The sequence below is a fragment of the Suncus etruscus genome, chromosome 1 (assembly GCF_024139225.1).
Source record: "Suncus etruscus isolate mSunEtr1 chromosome 1, mSunEtr1.pri.cur, whole genome shotgun sequence".
In the NCBI taxonomy this organism is placed as follows: Eukaryota; Metazoa; Chordata; class Mammalia; order Eulipotyphla; family Soricidae; genus Suncus; species Suncus etruscus.
Genome location: NC_064848.1, coordinates 10,910,898 through 10,934,948, shown reverse-complemented (window position 1 = coordinate 10,934,948; position 24,051 = coordinate 10,910,898). Strand labels below are relative to the sequence as shown.

Here is a 24,051-nt window from a genome sequence, read left to right as displayed (position 1 = left end):
CCCACAATATTCAGTGCTTTGCATGAGACTGACAAAAGAGAAGATGATATCTGCAAACTCAGTGCTGATGACAATGTCTGTACTGATACCCTCGCATCAGATACAGTTGAAGCTCTGTTTGGACATACCAGATGATGATGAGGAGGAATCTAGTTTTGAAGGATTGCAACCTTTGTGATTTAGCTTGATTACCTGTTAAGTTATGGTTTTTTGCACTTTATTTCAAGTTTAATGTTGTTGTTGCTAGTTTACAGTTTTTCTTTAGCAATACATATTGAAAAACATTTAGTCTACTGATTCTTCAATTATTCCTCACTTATTATAATTGTTTTGGGTATATATATATATTTTTTTTTTTTTGAAATTTACCAGTGGCTGCTGCATTTTCAACTTTAGCTTACACTTGAGTCACTTAATTTTTCCCAGTTTTTAGGGTGAAATTAGGGGGGGGTCAGCTTATACTCGAGTATATTGGTAGTCCTTTTTATCACTTAGAGTCATATGTAAGAGAGATGATTTCTTTTTCTATTTTTCATAATGACTCACCAATTAAAGACTGAAACATTCAGCCCTATGTGTTGATGAATGTTATCACAAATTGGACACAAACCAAACATGTAGTTGCATTTACTTTGTAAAGAAAACAGATATGTATGACATTAAGATTTGTCCAGCAGAAATTACGTATTCTTCTGTGATACAGTTTTGTGATTTAAAAGAGTAGGCTTAAGCCTATAATACTGACAAAACTTCGTAGTCCTTGCTTTCATATACCTTTTTTTTCCAAGTCGGTAATCTGTTAATCTATTATTTCATAGGAGGACTATAGAACTGAAGGTATCAGCTGGCACAATATAGATTATATTGATAATACCTGTTGCATAAATCTTATTAGTAAGAAGCCAACAGGACTGCTCCATCTTTTGGATGAAGAAAGCAAGTGAGTATCACTATTTTCCATTAAAAAAAAAAACTTATCATTTCAGCTTTTCATGTGTTCTTTTTTTTTTTTTTTTTTTTTTTTTTTTTTTTTTGGTTTTTGGGTCACACCCGGCAGTGCTCAGGGGTTACTCCCGCTCCATGCTCAGAAATCATTCCTGACAGGCTCAGGCAACCATATGGGACACCAGGATTCGAACCGTCAACCCTCTGCATGGGAAGCAAATGCCCTACCTCCCTGCTATCTCTCCGGCCCCTCTTGTATTCTTAAATCTAGAATTTTCTTAGGTTATCCAACTGGGGTGGGGGGAAAGATCCCTTTATTTGCATCTGTTGGGTGTTCATAGTAAAATTGGATGAACCTCTTTCATTAATTTTTTCTTTTCATATTTTATGTATAGGTCACTTTGATATACTGTATATTTTGGCATATAAAAAAAACTTTTTAACTCATGAGAAACAAAAGTCAGGGGTTGTCTTATACGCTGGTATATGGCATGCTGAAACTTACTCCAGCTTCAGGGATGAGTGATCCACATCCCTCTTACCTCTGCATCCCATCCAGCTGCCATGCATCATCACTCAGTCCTCTGCTTGTCCTGATTAATCTTTCAGGGCACACAGAGGAGCTGAGTTCCGAGTGCTGCATCCCATCCAGCTTCTGGGTGTCATCACTGGTATGCGCCTTTCAGGTGCTCAGTTCTCTGCTTGTCCTCATTCATCTTTCAGGGCACACAGAGGAGCTGAGTTATACTGAGCACCACATCTCATCCTGCTGCCTGGTATGCGGCTTTCCAGTGCTCAGTCCTCTGTTCAGCTTTTATGGGACTAAGAGGAGGTACTCTGTCTCCCTCGAGCTGTCCCATTAATCATTGCACCCCAGCCAGCTGCTCTTGGAGGAGCCCCCTCTGCCTGCTTTCAATGTAGATCACATTTTAAAAAATCACAGTCACTCACTACAAATGACAAATGTAAAATCAGTGTTGGCACTCCAAAGTCTAGCTTTATTAAACATATAGTTAACCTTTGAGGGTTCTACTCTTTTTCTCTTACGTTTTTTAATTTCCATTTGGTGTGCATTAAAGGAGAGGTAGTCTTATACGGCAAATATAGCCCAAACCTTATATTTTAACTGGAAAAGTAGGGGGTCATCTTATACACCCATTCGTCTTATATGCCAGAACATACGGTAAATTTTTTTGCATATTGATTTTTTTATTGCATTCCTTCTTGAATTGAATCTTATTAATGAGATGTATTTATAGTCTACACTTGGCAGAAAGTAGTTTGTTTGATGGATTAATGATGCTGCCAGAACTGTGGAGGTGATAACCTCTTGTTAACAGTGTTCATTGTACCAAAATTAAAGATAAGCTTTAGAAATAAAGCCTTACTTAGCAATTTTTAGAATGTTCTTAGTTCTTTATAAAATATATTTTAATCTAATCAAATTTAGAATTTGAGAAATTATGTAGTACATTGGTTTTATATGACTAATAAAATGATTGGGAATTGAATGGGTCAGCTGATTTCTATTTATATTATACCCACTAAGCTGGGAGAGAAAATATTAGAGATTTACTGTAATTGGAGGATAACTGCACATTACCATAGGCTTGTTATCCAGTTTACTTATTCAAGGATAAGAAAAAATTTCCTTATTCTTTTACTCTCAGTGTTTTGGTTATATAGTAAGCTATATGTCATCCTAGTAATATACAATAAGCATATTTTACATAGAAATGGGAAGTGACAGACAAATGCAATTATTAGAAGGGGAGACTATTAATATTACATTTGTCTTACTTCCCTAAATAAAAAACATGGTTACATATAGTTATTTAAAGATTCTTACTTTGGTCTCTATGTCATGAAACATAGCTTTTTCTATTTATAAGAAAAATCATTATTATGGAGCTGAAGCAGATAGCACAGTGGGTAGGGTGTTTGCATGCAGCTGACCCAGGTTTGATCCCCCAGCATTCCATATGGTCCTTTAAGCCTGCCAGAAATAATTTCTAAGCATAGAACCAGGGATAACCCCTAAGCATAACCAGGTGTGGCCCCCAAACAAACAAAAACATGATCACTATTGTTTTCTTTCCTTTGTAAATGTTTTTCTCCATTTCAAAGTAAGAGAAAATAAATCACTAATTTTTGTTACTCAGCAGAAGGTAAAAAATGTTACCTAGTGGTAACTATATCCTAGTGAAGTTTACCTAGTGAAAATGAGTTTTTTTTTCTGAAGAAGAGCATTGTGCTATGTGGTAAAATTTATACTCTGCCATAAATTGACAGATTAGGTTAAGTGCTTGGGTTCTTCCACCTTGATGATCTATAAATGTTCGGACTAGGAGAGGTAAAGTTACTCAGGTACAGTAATTTAGAAGAAAATTTACTTTGATAACTTGTTTTGATAGTGTGAAATGAAGTAAGATTAGAATCATTGAACCTATTATGTAGAGACTATAGCTGTACTTTTCTATTTGAAGTTGAAAGATTGACCTATAAACATCCGGGGTCCACTTTTATTCGCATTTTTTTCTGTCTGTAGATGTCACATGTACAGATTCAGTCAGTTAGTTGAATATTGGAATGTGAAACTGCTAATACAGAGAACCTACCTCCCTTAAGGAACTTTAAATTTTCTTGTGGGTGGGACCTGTGGAGCAGTATTGGTAGCCTGAAAGTAATTTCCAGTATAACTGATTAAGTTGTGGGGTAGTCAGAGTTATACTAGGATTTTCAGCTGTACAGTGTGGGAGGTTTACATTCTTCTTTATTTGGTTTTCTCCTAACACCTGGTGGTTCTTGGGGGCTAGTCCTGGTTTTGTAGTTGGGGATCACTACTGATAGTGCTGAGGAGTTCTGTGTGCTACCAGGAATCCAAACAAAGTCTCCTCCTGCATACAGAGTTTGCAGTTAGCCCATTGAGCTATCTTTCTGGCTCCTTGCACTTTTCTTTTTTTCAGTGGCATATTGTCTGTATGAAATTTATTTATTTATTTTTTTTGGTTTTTGGGTCACACCCAGCGGTGCTCAGGGGTAACTCCTGGCTGTCTGCTCAGAAATAGCTCCTGGCAGGCACGGGGGACCATATGGGACACCGGGATTTGAACCAACCACCTTTGGTCCTGGATCTGCTGCTTGCAAGGCAAACGCCGCTGTGCTATCTCTCCGGGCCCCTGTATGAAAATTTTTACTCAACCTTTGATCTAACTCATATTTTCTTCTTTCTGAATCCTTTCATTACTTCTAACCTCTGTTGTTTCTCTATCTTGGCTTTTTATATTCTCTTATTTTCTATATATAATTATTTTTAATACCTCATTTGAGTCAATCCTTGTAAGTAGAACTTATTGTTGTATATTTGCAGTAGTTGCTATAAACTATTAACTATATAGAAAAGAAAATGATTGCTTGTACATAGAGAAATAGAAAAACAAAGAATGACAATGTGAGCTGAGAAGAAGTGGGTAGGTTATTTGCCTTGTACTTGGTCAAGTTGGGTTCGGCCCCAGGCATCCCATATGATCCCCTAAGACAGGCATGAACCCCTGAGCATTGCAGGGTTACATTCATCTGAAAAAAGATGGACTGCGGATCAAAGTTGAGAGGTCATTTCCCTTTTTTGGTAAATACTTGACTACAGACAACTATAATTTGATTATACTTATCCTATACTTTCTACAGTAATCTGACATAATGCAGCCTAAGCTAAATATGTAAAAGTTTGAGTTAATTTTTCAGTTGGCACTTCAAAGTGTGAGTCTTGGAAAAATCGTGCTTGCTTTGGCAGCACATATACTAAAATTGGAACAATACAGAGAAGATTAGCATGGCCCCTGCGCAAGGATGACACGCAAATTCATGAAGCATTCCATATGAGTAAAATAAAATTAAAAAAAAAAGAAAAATTACAACTTTTAAACATGTCATTCACTTTCTCATACAAAAGTCAGGCCTCCCCCTAGCCCTTATATATTTTTGTTTGAATTTTTTTTTTTGCTTGTTGGAATGTAAATAACAGGTCCTTACACTTGAGAAATATGAACTCCACCATTGAGCCACATCCTTAGCTCCAGACAATTCAGCTTTCTTTCTTTCTTTCTTTCTTTCTTTCTTTCTTTCTTTTCTTTCTTTCTTTCTTTCTTTCTTTCTTTTTCTTTCTTTCTTTCTTTCTTTCTCTTTCTTTCTTTCTTCTTTCTTTCTTTCTTTCTTTCTTTTCTTCTTTCTTTCTTTCTTTCTTTCTTTCTTTCTTTCTTTCTTTCTTTCTTTTCTTTCTTTCTTTCTTTCTTTCTTTCTTCTTCTTTCTTTCTTTCTTTCTTTTTTTTCTTTTTCTTCTTTTTTCTTTCTTTTTCTTCTTTTCTTCTCTTTTCTTTCTTTTCTTTCTTTTTTCTTTCTTTTTTCTTTCTTTCTTTCTTTTTTCTTTTCTTTCTTTCTTTCTTTCTTTCTTTCTTTCTTTTCTTCTTTCTTTCTTCTTTTTTCTTTCTTTCTTTCTTCTTTCTTTTCTTCTTTCTTTCTTCTTTCTTTCTTTCTTTCTTCTTTCTTTCTTTCCTTCTTCTTCTTCTTCTTTCCTTCCTTCCTTCCTTCCTTCCTTCTTCCTTCCTTCCTTCCTTCCTTCCTTCCCTTCCTTCCTTCCTTCCTTCCTTCCTTCCTTCCTCCTTCCTCCTTCCTTCCTTCCTTCCTTCCTTCCTTCCTTCCTTCCTTCCTTCCTTCCTTCCGTCCTTCCTTCCTTCCTTCCTTCCTTCCTTCCTTCCTTTTTTGGGGGGCCCACACCCGGTGATGCTCAGGGCTTACTCCTGTCTATGCTATGCGGTCGAAATTGCTCTTGGCTTGGGGGATCATATGGGATGCTAGGGGATCGAACCAGGGTCTATCCCAGGTTAGCGTGTGCAAGTAAATGTCCTGCCACTTGCACCACCGCTCCAGCCCCCAATTCACAATTCTTGATATCTCATTTATAGAATAGGAATATAAATCCTTGAATTGCTCACTTTAGTTATGAAAATCACACTATACAATATAAGTTAAAACTAAAGATTGCTTAATAGGTAATATATCATTGTGATTTTAATGTTTTTTTAGTTTGTATTGCTGCATCTTCAGTATTTTTGTTTTTTTTGCTTTTAATTCAGCTTTCCACAGGCTACAAATCAAACATTGCTAGACAAATTTAAACATCAACATGAAGAGAATTCTTACATTGAATTTCCAGCTGTGATGGAGCCTGCTTTTATCATAAAGCATTATGCTGGGAAAGTTAAATATGGTGTAAAGGTCAGTAATTTTTTCATTGAGCATATCTTTTGGGCAGATATGTGTGTTTTTAACTCATATCAATGTTGGTTTTATGCTATTTCATTTATGTAGTGTGGAGACTCTTGGACATTTGGAGATTTTTTTTTTTTATAAAATTAAAAAACTTCAATGTATTACTGACTTAGTGATACTTTTTATTATATTCCTCCTGAAGATAAATTTGATGTGGGCAGTTTATCCAAATTTTTATTTATTTATTTATTTACTTATTTATTTATTTATTTTTGGGCCATACCTGGTGCTCAGGGGTTACTTCTGGCTCTCTGCTCAGAAATTTCTCCTGGGGGCCGGGTAGGTGGCGCTGGAGGTAAGGTGTCTGCCTTGCAAGCGCTAGCCAAGGAAGGACCGCGGTTAAGGACTGCGGTTCGATCCCCCGGCGTCCCATATGGTCCCCCCCAAGCCAGGGGCGATTTCTGAGCACATAGCCAGGAGTAACCCCTGAGCGTCAAACGGGTGTGGCCCAAAAACCAAAAAAAAAAAAAAAAAAAAAAAAAAGAAATTTCTCCTGGCAGGATCCGGGGACCATATGGATGCTGGGATTGAACCACCATCTGTCCTGGGTCGGCTGCGTGAAAGGCAAATGCCATATCACGGTGCTATATCTCTGGCTCCCCCAATAGTTGTTTTAGACATTAAAGAATAAATAGTAATCCATATATGAAATCCGCTAGTTCATCTTATTTGATTTTTTTTTTTTTTTTTTGTCTTCATGAGGGCCCTATAGAAATTTTATGCTACATATGCCATTAGCGCTTGCAAACATATTCCTATTGAGTATATTGAAACTTAACTTTTGCAGAAAGGAATCTCTATACTTTTTTCATTTGTTTATGACTGGTGAACCCATTACTCTTTAAATACTTGCTGTTTAAGCTGACAATGAAAAGTTTCCCAATATCTGTGTATTAATATATACATATCCATATAAACAGATAAATGAGGACCTACATGCTATGTAAACTCTATGAAGGGTTCTACAAGTGAAAGTAGTGAAATAGTGAATTTTGAATGTGTAAATTAAAAATAAATTCTTTGAGATAATTAAATTTTGAAAGCTGACCCTGAATTATCACCTTGGTGAGGAATTGAGATGATAGACCAGCCTATGGGGCATTTGAAAACTATTTCAGGCCATGAGATTGAAAAATGCATAATATATTGGCATAATGAAAAACAGGGCAGAATTATTAGATTATAGCAATAATTATAATTCAGTTATAGTTTATAGAGCAAGGGGAATAGTGGCACGAATTGAATGAGAAAATAGAATTATTTCTTCAAGACACATTAAGGTCACATTAAAGAAATTGGTTGTAATGAAATTTATTAAAAGGAGGAATAGCCATGAAAAGATTTTAAAGGAATATATATGTATGTGTTTTTAAAGGACAGTTTTATTTACTTTGAAAAGAAAGAATAGCAGAATAAAAATGTAGAGGGTAGGCAATCATTTAGATAGTATTTCAAATAGCAGAGGTAAAGAATTAAATTGAATCTCAATAGAGCCATAGGACATTTACAAGATTCTGAAATATATTTTGAAGGTATAATCATTATTTTTTATTGATGACTTCTTGGGCAGGTAAGAGACTTTGAGGTTCTGAATGGAAAGACAAGAAGAGATGCACTGTGAAAGCAGACATTAAGAATAGCAAGAGCAAAAAGGGGGTGGGCCCGGAGCAGTGGTCTGCCTTGCAAGCGCTAGCCTAGGATGGACAGAGGTTCTACCCCCTGGAGTCCCATATGGTTCCCCCCAAGCTAGGAGCAATTTCTGATCTTATAGCCAGGAGTAACACCCCAATGGGTGTGGCTCAAAAACAAAACAAACAAACAAAAGGTAAGAATAACAAGAGCTAGACTTTAGAGAATTTGATGAGATGTTAGGTAAAGGATAGGTATTTGCCTTTTGGGGGGGGGGCAAAGAAAAGCAGGAGTTTAATTCTATTTTTAAATTTATATTTCCATTTTTATTGGAGTACTATTTACTGTAGTAAGACATAAAAACAAGTCAATTGTCCAATGACCAATAGAAATATAAACATGCGGGGCCGGGCGGTGGCGCTAAAGGTAAGGTGCCTGCCTTGCCAGCGCTGCCTTGGACGGACCGCGGTTCGATCCCCCGGTGTCCCATATGGTCCCCCAAGCCAGGAGCAACTTCTGAGCACATAGCCAGGAGTAACCCCTGAGCGTTACCGGGTGTGGCCCAAAAACCAAAAAAAAAAAAAAAAAAAAAAAAAAAAGAAATATAAACATGCCCTTTGGGGGGGGTGTTCACACCTGGTGATGCTCAGGGATTGGCTCTGCACTAAGATATTGTTCCTGGCAGGCATGGGGGAGGCATATGGGATGCCGGGATTCGAACCACCTTTCAATTCTGGATCAGATGCGTGCAAGGCAAATGTCCCCTACTACTGTGCTATCTCTCTGGCCCCAGATATTTGCATTTAGACAAATGCAAATAAGACAAATAAGTTCTGGAGATTAAAGCCAGCTTTGTGATTATAGTTACCAATTGTATTATATACATCAAAGTTATTAGAGACTAGGTAAGAATGTTCTCACCACAAGAGAAATATTAATAATGTACCCGGTAAAAGCTAATTCTAAGGCAAAAAAGCAATATATAAATGTAACAAAACATCACTGTACATGGTAAACTTATACTACTTATATTAAATTGACTTCAAAATAGTTTAATATGAAAGCAAATTCTTGACATAAATCACAGTGTGCATGTATAAAGAACAAAATCTAGGGGCCAGAGTGATAGTGCAGTGGTAGGGCGTTTGCCTTTCACCCGGCTGATCCAGACTGAACCTCGGTTTGATCCCTGGCATCCCATCTGGTCCCCCAAGCCAGGAGTGATTTCTGAGCACATAGCTAGGAGTAACCCCTGAGCATCACCAGGTGTGGCTCAAAGTACAAAATCTAAAGTGTACAGATTCTTTTATATTCTTCTTAGCTCATTCTTCCCCACTAGAGGTCACTACTATCCTAATTTTTTAAAAAAAATTTAAAGAAAATGCATCACATAGTTGACATAATTGATCATAATACATTTGTTTTAGGATGACAAAAAGCGAAGTTATTAAGAAATAGAGAATAGAGAATTTAAGAAATGGAAAAGGAAGGGGAAAGAGTTCATTAGCAGTTATATTTGTGAAAATTATTGTATCACCAATAAAGTCGTTAGTACAGTTGCCGAAGGTTTAGTATGCCCTTCATTTTTTTCTTTGGAGATGGGAGATACACTAAAAAAAAAAGATGTGTGTTTGTGTGTGTGTGTGTGTGTGTATGTGTGTGTGTGTGGCAGTTGTTTACGTAGGCACAGGAAAACATGGAAGAAATTGGAAAGAAAGACCTTTGGCCTAAAAAACCGGGAGATCTTACCCCCCGAAGTATTTCGGCATAATACCAACTCAAGGCTCCAGGCATACTCGGTTGTCCAACCGCCTAGTCATTCTCAGTGGCCAGCTGTTCAGCCTCACAGTTGTTGCTGTCAAGTTTCTGTAGTTTTAAATCCTGGTTTCTGTACAAGTCTTTCCTATGTCGAAGACCAGGTGGTATGTAGTGTCTTCTGGTTCCATCTTCCATCAGTTAACATTGCAGAGAATCCTGCCCTAAAAGCAGACTATAGCTGTTGCCCTGTTGACAGGGTGATATAAGAACTGTCTTTGAAGTAAGTCAGTGCCATGGTGGTAGAGGGGCCTTCCTTGGTAGCATTTATGTTCCTGGAGCTGTTGTAGGAAACCATGTTTGTTTCCATAGGTAGTGTAATGGTTCAGGGGTGAATGGTCAATGTACAATCAACTGGAGTCTAAGCCAACTCATTATGTCAAGTGTTTAGTGTGTAAGGTCCCACTGCAGTATAAAAAATTTTGTGTTCCCATCTTTATTAGATAAGAACTTGTTTGCATCTGTTAACTTTTCTCATTTTAACGTGCCTATGCAAAAAGGGACAATGCCATAGGGAATTACTAGTGCATGTGAGGGTCCGAGGTGTCAAGACCAATAGTCCCCAGAGCCTTTTGCGTACATAAACTCTGAACAGAGATTTGTCTACTAGTATTTAGTATTTTGGATTCCGAGGGATTATCCTAATTTTTAATCATCCTTAGTTTTACTTGATGATAAAATCAGATAAATGGAGTCATTATATATTTTTATGAATACTAATCATGTAATCTTATAGGCTGAAAGTAAAAGAAGTTGGAAAAAAGACAACCATGTAAATAAACCTTGACTTTAAATATAGTTGACTTAATTGTATTATAAGAAAATGTATACTCTTTAAGGCAAGATAAAAAGTGTTTGTTTTTTTTTTTTTGGTTTTTGGGCCACACCCGGTGATGTTCAGGGGTTACTCCTGGCTGTCTGCTCAGAAATAGCTCCTGGCAGGCACGGGGACCATATGGGACACCGGGATTCGAACAACCACCTTTGGTCCTGGATCGGCTGCTTGCAAGGCAAACGCCGCTGTGCTATCTCTCCGGGCCCTAAAAAGTGTTTTTGAGATAAAGAGATACTTAAAACAATAAAGAAGACCTGTTTAATAGGAAGACATGCTCACAAAATTACATGTACCTAATCAGTTATAGACCTATAGACTAAAAAGTGAGTAAAAGGTAGACTTATCTTCAGAGTTCCATCATATAGATATAGATGTGTATATGTATCTCAGTAACAGAATAAGCATGCACAAAATCATTACAAATTGAAAAATTGAATCACTGGCATGTGACATAACTGTGACCTTTTCTTAGGTATTTAGAAATTTAGCAAAATTCTTCTAAATAATCCAGGAGTAAACATAATATTACTAAGGAGCAGAGATAAGAAAGGAATTGCTCAAAGTCTGTAGTGTATGCATAGTATGCCAGGTAGGTCACTACTAACTTGTAGCTTTGGTGGACCCCAGCATTGCTAGAGTCCATACCCAGTTCCTCCCCCAGTAAAAACCCATGCTCTAGCTTAGTTAAAACAATACTTAAAACCAAATGTTCATAAAAGTCCAATATTATCAAGATTTGCAGATGCATTTAATGCTATGCTTTTTTTTTTTAAATTTTTGATCAAAGTGTAAAGCTATGCTTTATAACTAGATGTATATAGTAGAAAAAGAATAGTTGAAAAGCAGTTACTTAAGCTGCTCCTTTAATTAATAGAAGAAACTAGAAAAAAGTGGCCAGGGGCTAAACACAAGCTTGTCATATTTAAGGCCTCAAATTTGCTTCCCAAAATGTCATGCTCTTTTGTTAAACTCCAACATGGTTGCGTGAACCCAGTTGGCCCCTAGTATTGCTAGTGTCTGATATAGAACACCACAGCAGGGCAAGACATTGCTGGGACTATTTTATATATATAGAAAAAATACCCACACCCCTAATTTCAGCTTGCATCAGCCTGCAAGATTATTTGCCTAATCTCTACCTAGAATATTCAGGCATTTGGACTGAAGAGATGGTATACAGGTTAAGGAGTTTGCCTTGCACATAGCAGACCATGGTTTGATTCCTAAAATTGCATATGAACCCTGAGTCACACCAGTAGTGAGCCCTAAGTCCTGAACTCCATTGGAGTCCCAGGAGTAAATCCTGAACTTTACTGGAGTGGGCCATAACCCTCCCCTCTCCCCAAATTATTGACTCCTGATCTTTCTGTTCTAACTTTAGCTAGTACCATAGATTTTAATAATGTTCCTAGTCTTCTCATATCTAGCTCCTTTATGTTGCTCAATTTTCTTTTATCATTTCATTGGATGTCCCGTCATATCCTCTCTCTGCCTAATGTATAACAGTAAAACTGTGAATATTGGGGCCGGAGAGATAGCATGGAGGTAAGGCGTTTGCCTTTCATGCAGGAGGTCATCGGTTCGAATCCCAGCGTCCCATAAGGTCCCCCGTGCCTGCCAGGAGCAATTTCTGAGCCTGGAGCCAGGAATAACCCCTGAGCACTGCCGGGTGTGACTCAAAAAGCACAAAAAAACAAAAAACAAAACTGGATATTGATTTTAATTTAATTGAGTTAGAACTAGAATAGATTTAGGGCTAGATAGTACTTTATTAAGTTACTACTTCTATAGTTTTTATTCAACAATTTAAATATAACACCTATTTTAGGCTTGACAGTTTTTCAAAAATAACGATACTTTCTTATGTAGGATTTTCGAGAAAAAAATACAGATCACATGCGTCCAGATATTGTAGCTCTTCTGAGAAGTAGCAAGAGTGCATTTATCTGTGGGATGATTGGAATTGATCCTGTAGCTGTTTTCCGATGGGCAGTACTTCGAGCTTTTTTCAGAGCCGTCATTGCTTTCAGGGAAGCTGGGAAAAGACACATACGGAGAAAATCTGGTAAGCAGTAAATATCAGTATTCTGTTGTAATTTAATCTTTTTTTTTTATTTGCCTTGTTTTCCACAGTAGAGAGTAGTATTCCATTCTATTTTCTTATCATATATCAATGTCATGTTTGACATGCAATGAATCAAGCAAATTCAACTCAATTTACAAATTAAATTTTAGTCTGATGATTGAGACAAGTGAATATAGTGTGTGCATTAGCATATTTTCATTAATAAATGAAGATAGGAATGAGTATAAAACTTTTGGTATTTAATAGATATTAGTAAGATTTTAATATGTGTTATAGGGATGGTCAGGTGGAGATAACTCAGATTGCATATGTGAGCTTCCTAAATTTAAATCCTGGTATTATAGAGGCCTGCTAATACCTAATGGGTGAACATTTTCTGGGAGGATTAGTGTGTCCTGGGATTACTGGGTCTGAGCAACACCATAGTTATAGGCTACAACACTGAAGTCATTGGGCCACAATAGGGCTAAGTATGTGGGAAGTAGTCCTTAAACAGCACTGGGTATTTTATTTTGACTGTTGTAAATAAAATTGCAATGAATATGGATGTGTATGTTTTCAAATTAGAATTTCATTTTTTTCTGGTGGATAGACAGAAATGGGATAGCCAGGTAAGATGGTAGGTTTATATTAAATATTTTCCAAAATCTCCAGACTATTTTAAGTGTGAGGGTTTCTTTTTTTTTCTTCACACCCCACTGGTACTTGTAGGTCTTTTAGGTACTAGTTGACATTCATAATTGTGAGGTGTTGTTTCATTGTCATATTTTTTTAATCCTCTCTATCCTCTGTTATTTTGTATTTTCCTTTCCCTTATACTAAATGATAATGAACATTTTTTTTGCCACTTTATGTGTTCTTTGTTGGACCCTCTTTTGAAAATCAACATGAGAATATACTGCCTTAAGTTTGTCACTGAAATTCCAATTCTGTTTTGCCATACTTTTTTGCGGGAGAGAGAGTTGGGCTATTGCTAAGGGGTTATTGGCTCTGCTCTAAGAAATTACTCCTGGAAGGCTTGGTAGACCATATGGGAGCTGGGGATCAAACCCAGGTTGGTCATATGCAAAGCCAATGTCTGCTGTGTTGTCATTCTGGCTCTACATTTGTATTTTTTGTCCCAATATTTTCTTTATTTACGATCTTGTGGAGATCTAGCCATGGAGAGACCATTATTGCATAATAACATTTTCTAATTTGTATGTAATTGTTTAATTTTTTTCTGAATAATTAAAATATGCGCTATTTAGAATAATTGCTTGAAGAAAGCAATTGTTTCAATGGGGGTTATCTAGAATATTCTTGGCCCCAGAATATCTATAATGAGCGGGAAAATATTACCGTATTTTTTCTGTAAGATGCACCTGATCATAAGACGCACATAGTTTTTAGATGAGGAAAAGAAGAAAAAAATACTCTGGAGTAAATGGTGCAATGCAAGACGCTGTGAAGAGACAGAGGCTGGGAGCAACTAGCCCGCAAGGCCAAAGTATATTTACAGTATACCAGTCCACAGCTGGTTAAACATATTTACCTAACTTTTTATTTTACATCAGAAAATAAAAATTATTTTTTAAAATACTTTTTTGTTAATATAAAAAAATGTTGCAGCAGCGACAAATAGTCTTAAACGAAAGCTCTGTATGTGACAGTGAAAGTGCGGTTAAAGCATTGCTTATACTTTGTGGTATATCTGCGCAATAAAAGGGGCGTAACACTGAGGATGTCAAGTGCTTAGAATATGTTCTCCTCCCCTGCACTCAGGCTTCAGCTCCAGGCTCATTCGCTCCATAGTACACACAGACATTTTCCCCCATCTTTGTGGTAAGAGGAGGAGGAGGAGAAACACAAATATCAAAGGAGCGGGCCAGGGACCAAGCAGTCTCAGATGCTTTGGTAGTGCTAAAAAAGGGACAGAACTAAAATATCAAGTCAAAGGCAGCAACAATGGAATCAAGAGACCCAAACTTTAACAATCTAAACTTAAAATGGGCCTGTTATACTGGTAGGCTTGGGGATTAAGGGGTGGTATGGGATGTACTTGGGGAACATTGGTGGAGGGAGGTGGATAATAGTGATGGAATTGGTCCTGATTCATTGTATATCTGAAACCCAACTGTGAAGGACTTTTTAAATCACATTTGCTTCAATAAAAAAATTAAATAAAGCTCACTAACTATAAAAAAAAATGCCTTCAGAACTCTCAGACATACTTTCATTGCTTTTTGGCATTTGCACTTTAAATCTTAACGATTTTGAATTTTTCTGATATTTAAAAAATTTTTTTCCATGTGAATCAGTAGCTTTGGTAAATTTTATTTTTTAAATGAGGGGAAAATAAAGTAATAATAAATTGTGCTTTTCAGAGTATAACAAGTGTAAGCTAATTTATTAGAAGGAGAATTAATTTTTTGGAAAACAAAAGGAGAAATATGGGGCCGGGCGGTGGCGCTCGAGGTAAGGTGCCTGCCTTACCTGCGCTAGCCTAGGAGATGGACCGCGGTTCGATCCCCCGGCGTCCCATATGGTCCCCCAAGCCAGGAGCGACTTCTGAGCGCATAGCCAGGAGTAACCCCTGAGCGTCACCGGGTGTGGCCCAAAAACCAAAAAAAAAAAAAAAAAAAAAAAAAAGGAGAAATATGTGGAGGGTTTCCAGTGGTTTGTTGTGGAGAATTGTTTGGTGTCACATGTGGTGTGCTAATATTTAAAAGGGGTATTTTTAAACCTGAACTTTAATAAGATAAGCTCTATTGTGTAATTATTCTACTTAAAACTAAACAAAGCAAAATTAATTGAAAGGAATAAATTTCTAAAAAGCTGCAAACAATCTACACACCAGAAGAAGTAAAAATTAGAAAATTTTATAGTAGAGAGAGAGATCAAATTGCTAACAGCAAATTCTTTGTTCAAAATGAAGTTAAGGAACATTAAGTTCATGGATGAATTCTATCAAATATTTAAAGACAAATTAACACCAAATCTTTGTTAACCTTTGAAGGTAGATAGAAAAAACTTTCATTTTTGTTCTGTGAGGCCATATTATCTGGATACTTATTCTGACTCTTCAGAAATGAAAGTCAGAAATTAACATCTCTCAAGAAAATTTCTCAGCAAAATCTTAGACTGAATCCTCAACAACACTGAATGTCACCCAAAAACAGTAATAATAAAACATACCCAGTTTCATCTGGGTTTCCAGCCAACCAAGTACAAACTAGTCTGATATGTAGGCATTTTTCTTTAAGCAGCCTTCCAAGCAGGTAGTAGGGTAGAGTTATCATAGTACAAATAAAATGACTTTTCTGAGTTAACTTTTACGTAAGAAGTGTTGGGTAACTTGTTAATACTTGCCACTTTATAAGCATTTGTAACATTGGACTTTATTGGATAAGTGAGGCAGTGTTTTTAATCTTTCTTTGGATGAGAAAATACTTCAAGTCTATTTTATTAAGGCCTTTTTTTTTTTTTTGCATATATTGTTATTTGGTGTTAGAAGATTTTATCTCGGGTAAAATAGAAACCTGTTCTTGTCAAGAAACCCATTGTATGGAATTATTACATTTAGACTAAAGTGTGCTTTGCAAACCACTTTAAAAATGTTCTGTTCGATTGGCTGGAACTGTGGTGCAAGCAGTAGGATGTTTGCCTTGCACGTGCTAATCTAGGATGGACCGCGGTTTGATCTCCCAGCGTCTGATACTGTCCCCAAGCCGAGCGATTTCTGGGCGCATAGCCAGGAGTAATCCCTGAGCGTCACTGGGTGTGGCCCAAAAAGCAAAAAAAAAAAAAAAAAGTTCTGCTCGAGAATACTTATAATGATATTGCATTTAAAGTCCGGAGAGATAGCATGAAAGTAGGGCATTTGCCTTGCATGCAGAAGGATGGTGGTTTGAATCCTGGCATCCTAGATGGTCCCCGAGCCTGCCAGGAGTGTTTTCTGAACATAGAGCCAGGAGTAAACCCTGAGCACTGCTGTATGTGACCAAAAAACAAAACAAAACAAAACAAAATTAGACAGTAAGTGTGCTATAATGGAATTGTGTAATTTGTCTTTATTATTTTAATTATTCACACACATATATTACTTCTTTTGAATGTCAGAATCGTTCTCTGAGTACATGACATTCCACTTTGTCAATTTATAAGACTTGGAAAATCTGTATTCTTTTGGGAGGTATGTGTGCAATGTTCCCCCAGCAGTTGTTTTGGAGGTTTGAGAGCTGGCAATTATTAGCCAACTGGGCCTGGGGGGTTAATGTCTGATGGTGCAGTGCTGGTTGGGCCTCTAGGACTGTACTCAGCAATTAGGGCTTTGTGGTTGGTACCAGGGATTAGATTGGGGTCAGTAACAATTCCCCACATTCATCCTAAATCCTGTACTATCTCTCTAATTACCCGAATTTTGCTTTAATCTATCTATTGCTAATATAGTCCTAGCCACCTGGATCGGGGCCCCCCCTATTTATTGCTTTAGTGACTTCTAAAGTAGTACTGTTCTGGGGCTTTGATAATTTCTAATATGTGCCTTTTTTTTTTTATCAAGTACTTTATTAAAAAGTGGGGGTGAAGTACTGGTTTTCCTAGCATCTCCCCCTTTTTACACATTTATGAGTAGAAATGTGTTAATGGGTTTTCTTTCTTTGGTACTTTCTATTCTTTCAAAGGTGACATATGTGTTGGGATTTCAACCAGTGTGATTAATCACAGTATTTAAGAAAATTACATAACTTTGGTAAACTGATTTTGAGTATCTCTTTGGGAGTCTATTATTCTTGCATTATTGTCCATATATGCCAAATTTATTTCAGACTTGATAAAATTAGTCCTTTAAATTATGCAAATTATTTTTATAATTTCTTAGTTTTTTTTTGTTTTTTTGTTTTTTTTTTTTTGGTTTTTGGGCCACACCCGGTGACGCTCAGGGGTTACTCCTGGCTATGCGCTCAGAAGTCGCTCCTGGCTTGGGGGACCATATGGGACGCCGGGGGATCGAACCGCGGTCCATCTCCTAGGCTAGCGCAGGTAAGGCAGGCACCTTACCTCGAGCGCCACCGCCCGGCCCCAATTTCTTAGTATTTTTAATGATAATTTTTCATTTGTAGTACTAATTCACAACACTCAGTACCAGAAAGGATACTTTAAATCTTAAAAAGTGTATTCAATTTTTCCTATTATTTTTTTAAGTAACTGAGAAAGTCATTCACATGGAGCTATTATTAGTTGATTTATTTAATGTATTTAAGATAGTTGGAAGCCTTGTCCTTGATTCTCTCTATTAGTTTGGGTATATAAAATGTCCTTTCCTTTTCTCCTTTTTTTTCTTCCTAAGGACATGATGATTCAGTGCCGTGTACAATTTTGAAAAACATGGATAGTTTCAGCTTTCTCCAACACCCTGTCCACCAGCGGAGCTTGGAGATTCTACAGAGGTGCAAAGAAGAGAAGTACAGTAAGGCTGCAAATTCTGATAAATTCTGTCTCATCAATTATCCATTTGGAAATGGAAACCAGGAACATTCTATTTATATGAGAGTGGGACATAAATTGCTTAGCAGTGTGACCTTCAGAAATTCTGACCAGTCTTAGAATACTTCATTTCCTTTGACATTATAGTTCTTTCTCTTTAAGAGAAAATATTGCTTCACTTACTCTTTTTATGTGAGTGGTGTCACATTTACTTGTGATCATTGAGTTTATTACACTTATAGATTATTGACTCTGAATTGGTTTCTATTTTTACTTTTTTTTTTTTGGGGGGGGGGCACACCCGGCGGTGCTCAGGAGTTACTCCTGGCTGTCTGTTCAGAAATAGCTCCTGGCAGGCACGGGGGACCATATGGGACACCGGGATTCGAACCAACCACCTTAGGTCCTGGATTGGCTGCTTGCAAGGCAAACGCCCTGTGCTATCTATCCGGCCCCACTATTTTTACTTTTAAAGAAACCAAGTGGTGGCTAAGAGTAAATAATTTTTTTCCTGCCTTTTTTTGTTTATTAAAAACATTGAGACGTGAGGTAAATAGACTGCATACATACAATTTGGCAAGTTTTGATATTACATATGCACTTGTGAAATCACTGCAATCGAGATAATTGACATTCAACACTGTTAAAAGTTTCTTCTGCCCAGTTTTGACTGATTTTTATGTTTATGGGTATCTTAATTGCAACATCCTGCAATGTTACATTTTTTTTGTGATAGTGGTGAATTCACTTAGTTTGATTACAATCTTGTCAAGACTTTCTATATCTGATTCAGAGCAAAACAAACCAACAAACCTCAGCATATTCATGTTTTAGTTAAAGCACAGTGACAATCATATAGAATATTGAAAAACAATTGGTGTGTGGACGGTAAGAGTGAGATAGCTCAAAGCCTGACTGCATGCTTTGAGTATGGAAGGCCTGCGTACAGTCACCAGCACTGAAGATCCCCTGGTATTCTTAGAAGTTACCTTTGAACACCACTGGTGTGACCCAAAAGCTGGGGGGTAAAAATTAGTATAAAGATGCCTTTAATAAATCTTTAAATAAAGATATCATTAGCCTTTATTTAAAGATGTCCTGGTCTCCATTTCCTTTTTCTCTTGTATGTTTAGTCTACATAAGAAGGCCTTCTTTTTGCCTGTTGTGAGATTATAGGGATTTGTCTGTTGTTTAGTGAGAATAAAGTAAATACAAATCTTCAGAACACTCCAAGCCTAACTGCAATTTGTATATAATTGAACTAAGTTACTAATATTAAATTCTGAGCTTGTTTTTAAACAGATTGCCACAGATTTAGTTTTCTAATTTTACAATACTGTGGTTGAAATTTTATGGAAGTATAGTATTTAAATATTAATAGGAGAATATATGAAATTCTTAAAAATGTTGTAGATTATTTTTTCAGTTACGTTCATTTTTGCTTTCTTGATATAACGTGTGATGTAGTTTAAAAATACTATTAATCCAGTTCTATTTATTTTAGAAAGGTAAGTAATTTAAAGAAGATATCCTTAATGTTTTAATTATCATTATTTTTGAAAGGTATACATTCCATATTCATTTTTCTAAATATGTTTGTTAATTAAGGAAACCATTTTAGATATTTTAAATTAATTCTTTAATTGTTAAATAATTCAAGTGATTTGTTTACTTTGTTCATTTTCATTACTCAGCCTGACAGCCCCAATTAGACTTGATTGTTTTCTGGCATATAGTATATATAATATAGGATGGCAACAATTTCAATATAGATTATGTGAGAATATTGACCACTTACTTGTGTCCACAGTAGATTCATTTGTATGAGTTGGAGCCTTTTCATTATATTTGATAGTTTATTCCATTTTCTGTTATAATATGACTAGTAAAATTTTGGAATACAAGTTTTCTAACTTAAATTTAGTTTTTTTTTTTTTTTTTAATAACAGCCAATTACAAGCTTTTGGTAATGATTGATAAGGTAAAAGAACCCTCCTCCAGGGCCGGGCGGTGGCGCTGGAGGTAAGGTGCCTGCCTTGCCTGCGCTAGCCTAGGACGGACCGCGGTTCGATCCCCCGGCGTCCCATATGGTCCCCCAAGAAGCCAGGAGCAACTTCTGAGCGCATAGCCAGGAGTAACCCCTGAGCGTCACAGGGTGTGGCCCAAAAACCAAAAAAAAAAAAAAAAAAAAAAGAACCCTCCTCCTTCCTATTGAACCAAAGAGATTGTATACTAAAACTTGCCTTGTACATGGCTGACGTGGGTTCAATCATCAGCAACTCATATGGTAACTAGAACTCATCAGAAATAATTCCTGTGTGTAGAATCAAGTGAATACTGAGCACCATCCTCTGTGGTATAAAAACAAAAACAATTATAAAAGATTCTCCTACAGGGCCCAGAGAGATAGCACAGCGGCACTTGCCTTGCAAGCAGCCAATCCAGGACCTAAGGTGGTTGGTTCGAATGCCAGTGTCCCATATGGTCCCCCGTGCCTGCCAGGAGCTATTTCTGAGCAGACAGCCAGGAGTAACCCCTGAGCACCCAAAAACCAAAAAAAAAAAAAAAGATTCTTCTACAGAGAATACTTATTAAAACTTGAGAAAATATATTTATGAAGTAGTTTAAAAGCATTCGAAAAAGATTAGATAGAGGAACTCAAAAAAAAAAAAAACAAAACAGAAACCAGAGGAGAGTTTATTATTTTTTTTTAAGTTAATACAGCAGAGAGTAAGAATTATAGCTTGTGGATTTTAGTCTTTTTTTTTTTGGTGGGATTACACTCAGTGGTGCTCAGGGGTTACTCCTGGCTCTGAACTAAGAAATCGCTCCTGGCAGGCACAGGAGACCATATGGGATGCTGGGATTCAAACCACCATCCTTCTTGGATTGGCTTCGTGCAAGGCAGACACCCTACTGCTGTGCTATTGCTCCAGCCTCTTTCTTTCTTTCTTTCTTTCTTTCTTTCTTTCTTTCTTTCTTTCTTTCTTTCTTTCTTTCTTTCTTTCTTTCTTTCTTTCTTTCTTTCTTTCTTTTCTTTTTCTTTCTTTCTTTTCTTTCTTTTTCTTTCTTTTCTTTCTTTCTTTCTTTCTTCTTTCTTTCTTTCTTTCTCTCTTCTTTCTTCTTTTTCTTTCTTTCTTTCTTTCTTTCTTTCTTCTTTCTTTCTTTTTCTTTCTCTTCTTCTTTCTTTCCTTCTTTCTTCTCTCTTTCTCTCTTTTCTCTCTTTCTCTCTCTTTCCTCTTTCTCTTCTTTCTTCTTTCTCTCTTTCTCCTCTCTTTCTCTCTTTCTCTCTTTCTCTCTTTTCTCTTCCTCTCTTTCTCTCTCTTTCTCTCTTCTCTCTCTCTTCTTTCTCCCTCTTTCTCCCTTTCTCCTCTTCTCTCTCTCTTTCTCTCTCTCTTTCTCCCTCCTCTTTCTCTCCCCTCTCTTTCTCCCTCTCTTCTCTCTTTCCTCTCTTTCTTCTTCTCCTCTCCTTCTTTCCCTCCTCTTCCTTCTCTTTCTTCCTCCTCTCTTTCTCCTTTTCTCTCTCCTCTCTTCTCTTTCTCTCTCTCTCTCTCTTCTCTCTCTCTCTCTCCCTCCCTCCTCCCTCCCTCCCTCCTCCCTCCTTCCTTCCTTCCTTCCTTCCTTCCTTCCTTCCTTCCTTCCTTCCTTCCTTCCTTCCTTCCTTCCTTCCTCCTCTTTCCTCCCTCCTTCCTTCTATTCTCCCTCCCTTTCTTCCTTCCATACTTTCTTCCTTCCTTCCTTCCTTCCTTCCTTCCTTCCTTCCTTCCTTCCTTCCTTCCTTCCTTCCTTCCTTCCTTCCTTCCTTCCTTCCTTCTTTCTGTCTTTCTGTCTTTCTTTCTTTCTTTCTTCTGTCTTTCTTTCTTTTCTTCTTTGTCTTTCTTGTCTTTCTTTCTTTTTTCTTTCTTCTTTCTTTCTCTCTTTCTTCTGTCTGTCTGTCTGTCTGTCTGTCGTCTGTCGTCTGTCGTCTGTCTGTCTTCTTTCTTTCTTCTTTCTTTCTTTCTTCTTTCTTCTTTTCTTTCTTTCTTTCTTTCTTTCTTTCTTCTCTCTTTCTCCCTCCTTCCCTCCCTCCCTCCCTCCCTCCCTCCCTTCCTCCCTCCCTCACCCTCCCTCCCTCCCTCTTTCTTTTCTTTTCTTTTCTTTTCTTTTCTTTTCTTTTCTTTTCTTTTCTTTCTTTTTTTTAAATCACAATCATACTAGCTAAAATAAGTTGAAAACTAGAAGACCAGTTTGGAATATAGGGCAACTCTAGAATTGACGATGTTTTGCAAATTTCTAAAACACAAAGTTGAACTAATTTCTGCTTATTAAACTTGACTGCTAGGAGTATGCAGGGAAGAATTAGGAGACTCAGCAGAAAAGTAGTGGAAACCAAGTAGGAGATACCTGTTGCAAAACAAAGTGAGATGCGATTTGCCAATTTATACTTTGTGAATGAGTCTTGTACCTTTGCATACCTCTTATGGTGGGAAGCTGAATAATACTGCTTGTCATATTTTAAGTCATTTCTGCACTTTGGCTAAAGGAAAGAACTTAAATTATCTCAGAGTTTTCAGGGATACCCTGAGGATAATTCTGGGTGAATCTTTATATTCTTAATTTTAAAACAAGAACTTTAGGATTTTATCGTTTGACAAGAAAGCTGCTAGCTATCTTCAGTAAAGAAGAAATTTTTATTTGGGGTCATATAGGAAGAGTCCAATTATTTTTTGATAGGATCCTATTAACACCATCTTGACCTTATCCAAAGACTGTATTTACATTTTGAAGAATTGAGTTATCCTAGATAGATGTGAACAAAATGCAGTCCTTCTTATATAATCTAATGTTGACCATACATAAGACAAGCATCTTAACCCCTATTATCTCTTTGGCTCATTTTTTTCTCCTTTTGAAAGAAGAAATTGTTTGGGAGGAATCAGCTGCCCTAATTTAAAAAATTCTTTTTCCTCATGCCTTAGCTAGAATACCTTTGAGAGAGAGTAAAAGACAAAAATATTTTTAGAAGTAGTGGCTGAAAACTTTGTATGCTTGGTAAAATGCAGTAAGCTACAGATCCAAGACCTCTGCAGAATAAATATAAATCACAACTAGGAGCACAATCTGCAGACTGCTAACTCCGACAAATAAAGAGAAAATTTCGAAAGCAGCCAGAAGAAAATATGACACGTTGTATACAAGGGAATGATGATACAATTAACAAATGGAATCTCACAGGAGGCTAAAATTATACCCAAAAATCCAACATTTGAGGTGAGCCTGGGGCACAGGACATGTGGCAGACCCGTGAGTCAACAACAAAGAAACTTGTGGCAGACACATATCTGAGGTGAGCTTGGGCACAGGCTGTGGGGTGGTCTGCAAGAGCAGTCTCAATAACAGAGGAGCCTGTGGCCTGCTCATCCATAAAGGTCAGAGGCAGCACCCTTCCAAGTAGGCCAAAGCTTAGAAAGCCACAATATAATCTCTCACCCACTTAAACTCCCTTGAGATCTCCCTTGCACTGGGGAAGAAGACTGATACAGAGGAAGGAAGTACCTTGAGACTACAAAGGGAACCATGGTTAAAGCAGTGCAAAACCCCACCATATCTCGTGGGTGAAGATTGCAATCCTGCAGACCTAATCAATATCAGTCACTTACATAACCTCTCTGAAATGGCATTCAGAGTGGGAAATGCTTAGGATGTTCAACAAGCTCAAAGAAACAATGGAATGTACTGCAAATAAAACACAGGAGGATAGGAGAGCAAAATGAGAAAAATACAAAACAGAAATGCCAGAACTGGAAGCAAATGAATGAAAAATTCATTGGAAGACCTGACTAGTGACTAATAGCTACTGAGGACAGAATCATTGAGTTTGAAGATGAAGTACAGAAAATCTCCAAACAAAAACATAAGATGTAAAAAAACATCCTCAAAATAAACAGATTACAGTAGAACTATAGGA

The 24,051-nt window shown here is 37.0% G+C and overlaps 1 protein-coding gene and 1 non-coding gene across 2 annotated transcripts in view; both read left to right on the top strand.

The window, feature by feature from the left end:
* Nucleotides 1–24,051, top strand: part of MYO9A (myosin IXA) — a 246,893-nt gene that overhangs the window by 115,452 nt on the left and 107,390 nt on the right. The window contains exons 12-15 of the mRNA XM_049777567.1: nucleotides 819–940; nucleotides 6,078–6,219; nucleotides 12,422–12,617; nucleotides 17,968–18,087. Of these exons, the coding sequence (XP_049633524.1) occupies nucleotides 819–940; nucleotides 6,078–6,219; nucleotides 12,422–12,617; nucleotides 17,968–18,087 (580 nt within the window). The remainder of the gene's footprint in view (nucleotides 1–818; nucleotides 941–6,077; nucleotides 6,220–12,421; nucleotides 12,618–17,967; nucleotides 18,088–24,051) is intronic.
* Nucleotides 4,723–4,829, top strand: LOC126025166 (U6 spliceosomal RNA). Its single transcript, XR_007501215.1, has one exon. It is a non-coding gene; the product is annotated as a U6 spliceosomal RNA (small nuclear RNA).